This window comes from Cyprinodon variegatus, unplaced genomic scaffold (assembly GCF_000732505.1).
Source record: "Cyprinodon variegatus isolate N-32 unplaced genomic scaffold, C_variegatus-1.0 Scaffold1896, whole genome shotgun sequence".
NCBI classification, from domain to species: Eukaryota; Metazoa; Chordata; class Actinopteri; order Cyprinodontiformes; family Cyprinodontidae; genus Cyprinodon; species Cyprinodon variegatus.
Window position 1 is genome coordinate 63,493 of NW_015152349.1, and position 2,888 is coordinate 66,380.

Here is a 2,888-nt window from a genome sequence, read left to right on the forward strand (position 1 = left end):
CAATAAAGACTTGCCACACACAGTATGACGGACCCGTACACGTATGGTTTTACGGGTCAATCCATGGCCGGTTTTTGAGCGTGACGCTTAATTCACGCGACGATTTTTCCTCCGCACATCCTGTACACAGATTGACATCATCACCACCCAATCAGAGTAAGGCCTGGTGATTGAGGAGCCAATCACCTTCCAAAGGCTCAGATGTCGCTTTGTGGTCGGCTATGTTTTGGTGTAGTTGGCGAAAACGTCCTGGGACATTTACCTGAAAAAAAAAAAGAAAATTAATAATTACAAGAAAAAGGTTTTCATGGATACCGGTTTCTGGTCCTCGTTTTTCATAAGTGTCCTCGCACTGTAAGAAGTACAAATGCCGCAGTTTGTTTTGGCTAACCTTGGATGCAACTGTTTTTAGCTCTGACCAGCTGGCACGGCGCGAGCAAGCTAAAAGGATATTTGAACTGTCCGGGGGTTATTATTAGCAATGAACGAATATTCGTTCACTTTGCCTGTTTTTCCCCTGTTTTCCTCAGGACCATACAGATAAACTGTTGGAAGCCGAGAAGCTGCCCGTTACCGCTGCATGTCGGGCCGAGTAGAAATGGACGCCCCTGTCCCATTAATTTCAACAGATTTTCAACGATAACCACCAGCGACCCCCGAATCAGCGCTGCTCACATCAGATCGTGGTTGTTGGAGTTTTCTATGACCCCCTCGGTCTATGCCCAGCTAGATTCGGTGGAATTGTTTCTGGACGAGCTCCCATATATGTTTTATTTGGGCCTGTTTTTTGTGAACGTCCTCATCCTCTACTATGCTTTTCTAATGGAGTACATCGTCCTGAATGTGGGGATAGTATTCTTACCTGAGGACATGGATCAGGCACTGGTGGACCTTGGGGTGCTGTCCGACCCGGCTTCCGTACCTTATGACACCGACCCGGAGCTGGATGTGTTTGAAGGATACCTGGAATGACAGGGTGGGACTGAGGAAGCACAGAGATGGGGACATGGCTCACAATGGGTGCTGCTGCAGGCTACTTCTCACAGAGACATTTGATTGAAAAAGTTATTTTCTTAAGCTAAAATATACACAATGCCAAAACAGACAGGTTGTCTTGGCTCCAAGTTTGGTGGCCGGATGAAGATTAGACTGATGACCATCTCTTCTGCAGCACTGTGATGTGCAGCACCTCTGGCTTTGGCTTCAGACACAATGAAAATGAACTCTCCATGTGCTCCCAGTAAAGACTGAAAGCTATTCTCTCTTACTAAGTAATAGAGGATAGCTGTGATGATTTGCATGAAGATCCACTTCTTGCTCCAACAACAACAAAAAAACTTTCCATCTTATTTTTATTTGAATAAAAATACCTAAAAAAGGAGAAAACAATAAAAAAAACTAGTCATATCCATTTGAGTGTCTTCAGCTACTCAATGAAACACTGAGAACTGTTTCATCGTCCACTTATAGGCACGTTTAGTGTTTGATCACTCAAAGAAGCAGAATCTATCGATGCTGCAGCTTGTTCACTAAGTCAGAATAGGTCTTTTTTAGGTTCATCTCTGTATCCCAGCATCATCAGGAACACACACACTCTCAGGAGTAAAGTTAGCATCTCTGGGTGTACTGGTTAGACAAAATGCTATTACTGGATATATGCTGTGAAGCTTTGATATAGTGAAACAAAATGAATAAAGTTCTGCTTCTTATGCTGTTTTTACTACCGTGTTTAAAGGGATTTTTGTTTTTTACAGTTTCTGTTCTGTGCGAATACATTTCAGTTTTCCTGCCAAATGTTTTCAGTGTTATAAATGAAAACCTTTGGAGGAGATTTTTATTTTGTGTTCAACATGGGATTTAATGATGACTTTGAGGGACTTTGCATGATTTTGTAATTGCCCCCCATGTTCTGACTCTGTTTATTGAAAAACAAATCTGAATTTCTTTTCGTAAAGCATATTTTCTCAAAAGCAAAAATAAGCTAGCAATGTTCAATTAGATATTAATGAGACCACTCACCTAATTTAGTAAATATGTTTACTAAAATGCTAGAATTGATACTATATTTTGTTTATGATGCACAACATGTAGGGCAGATTAGACAAGGACAACAGAAACTAGTATTTTTTAATCCATAATATTTATTTACCACAATAAAATGAATTTCTATTCTGCATTGAACTAGTCAGCTGCTGTATGGAGAAAAAATGATGCAGCTTTTAAACTTTAATCTATTTTTTATTTTTTTTTTTTGATGGCTGATCTTCAGTCTGTCTTCCTGCCCCCTCTTCAGACTGCCCTATTTTTCATTTGACTAACACTGCCTGGTGTGCTAACATGGCTATTTGGATAGCCCGAACAATCTTGAATTAAACAGTAAATGTAAGTATTAACACCACGACGTAGACTGTTTTTTTTCAGAAACTTTGTGAGATTAAAATCAGTGCTATATTTATTCAAATCAGGTTCTGTGTGCATAAAGCCATGTACCCATGAGTATTTTTTTTAGTACCAAATTAAAATAAGCTAATGGAAATTACAATTACAAATAGCAGTTACAAGAAATTTTGATTTGCCCACATAAGCAATTTTGATTAACTCTAAATTTACTTAAAAGAGATGCACCTTTTTAGTTTCTGTTGTATGATCCACCTGGACCTACATGCAGCATCACTATTAATTGTATCTGAGATCTAACATCTGAGCCATATTAATAAACTTTGTTAAGAAAGTGTCAAATTATTTTGTTTACTGAGACCCATAATGTGTAATTATAGAACTGAAATCCCTTGTCAGAAATCGTAAAATCACATTTTTGATCTAATATCCCAAATATACACTTTTGCTATGTTGTTTAATTCACCTATGTTTCACCTAGAAATAAAGAA

The 2,888-nt window shown here is 38.6% G+C and overlaps 1 protein-coding gene across 1 annotated transcript; it reads left to right on the top strand.

Annotated features, from left to right (window-relative positions):
• The first annotated feature begins 207 nt into the window (after nucleotides 1-207).
• dexi (Dexi homolog (mouse)) lies at nucleotides 208-1,326 on the top strand. Its single transcript, XM_015404910.1, has one exon. The coding sequence runs from the start codon at nucleotides 397-399 to the stop codon at nucleotides 970-972; it is 576 nt and encodes a 191-aa protein (XP_015260396.1). The 5' UTR covers nucleotides 208-396; the 3' UTR covers nucleotides 973-1,326.
• The last annotated feature ends 1,562 nt before the right edge of the window (nucleotides 1,327-2,888 follow it).

Excerpts from the sequence above, each read along its gene's own strand:
- dexi (XM_015404910.1), top strand. The coding sequence starts at position 397 with ATGCAACTGTTTTTAGCTCTGACCAGCTGGCACGGCGCGAGCAAGCTA.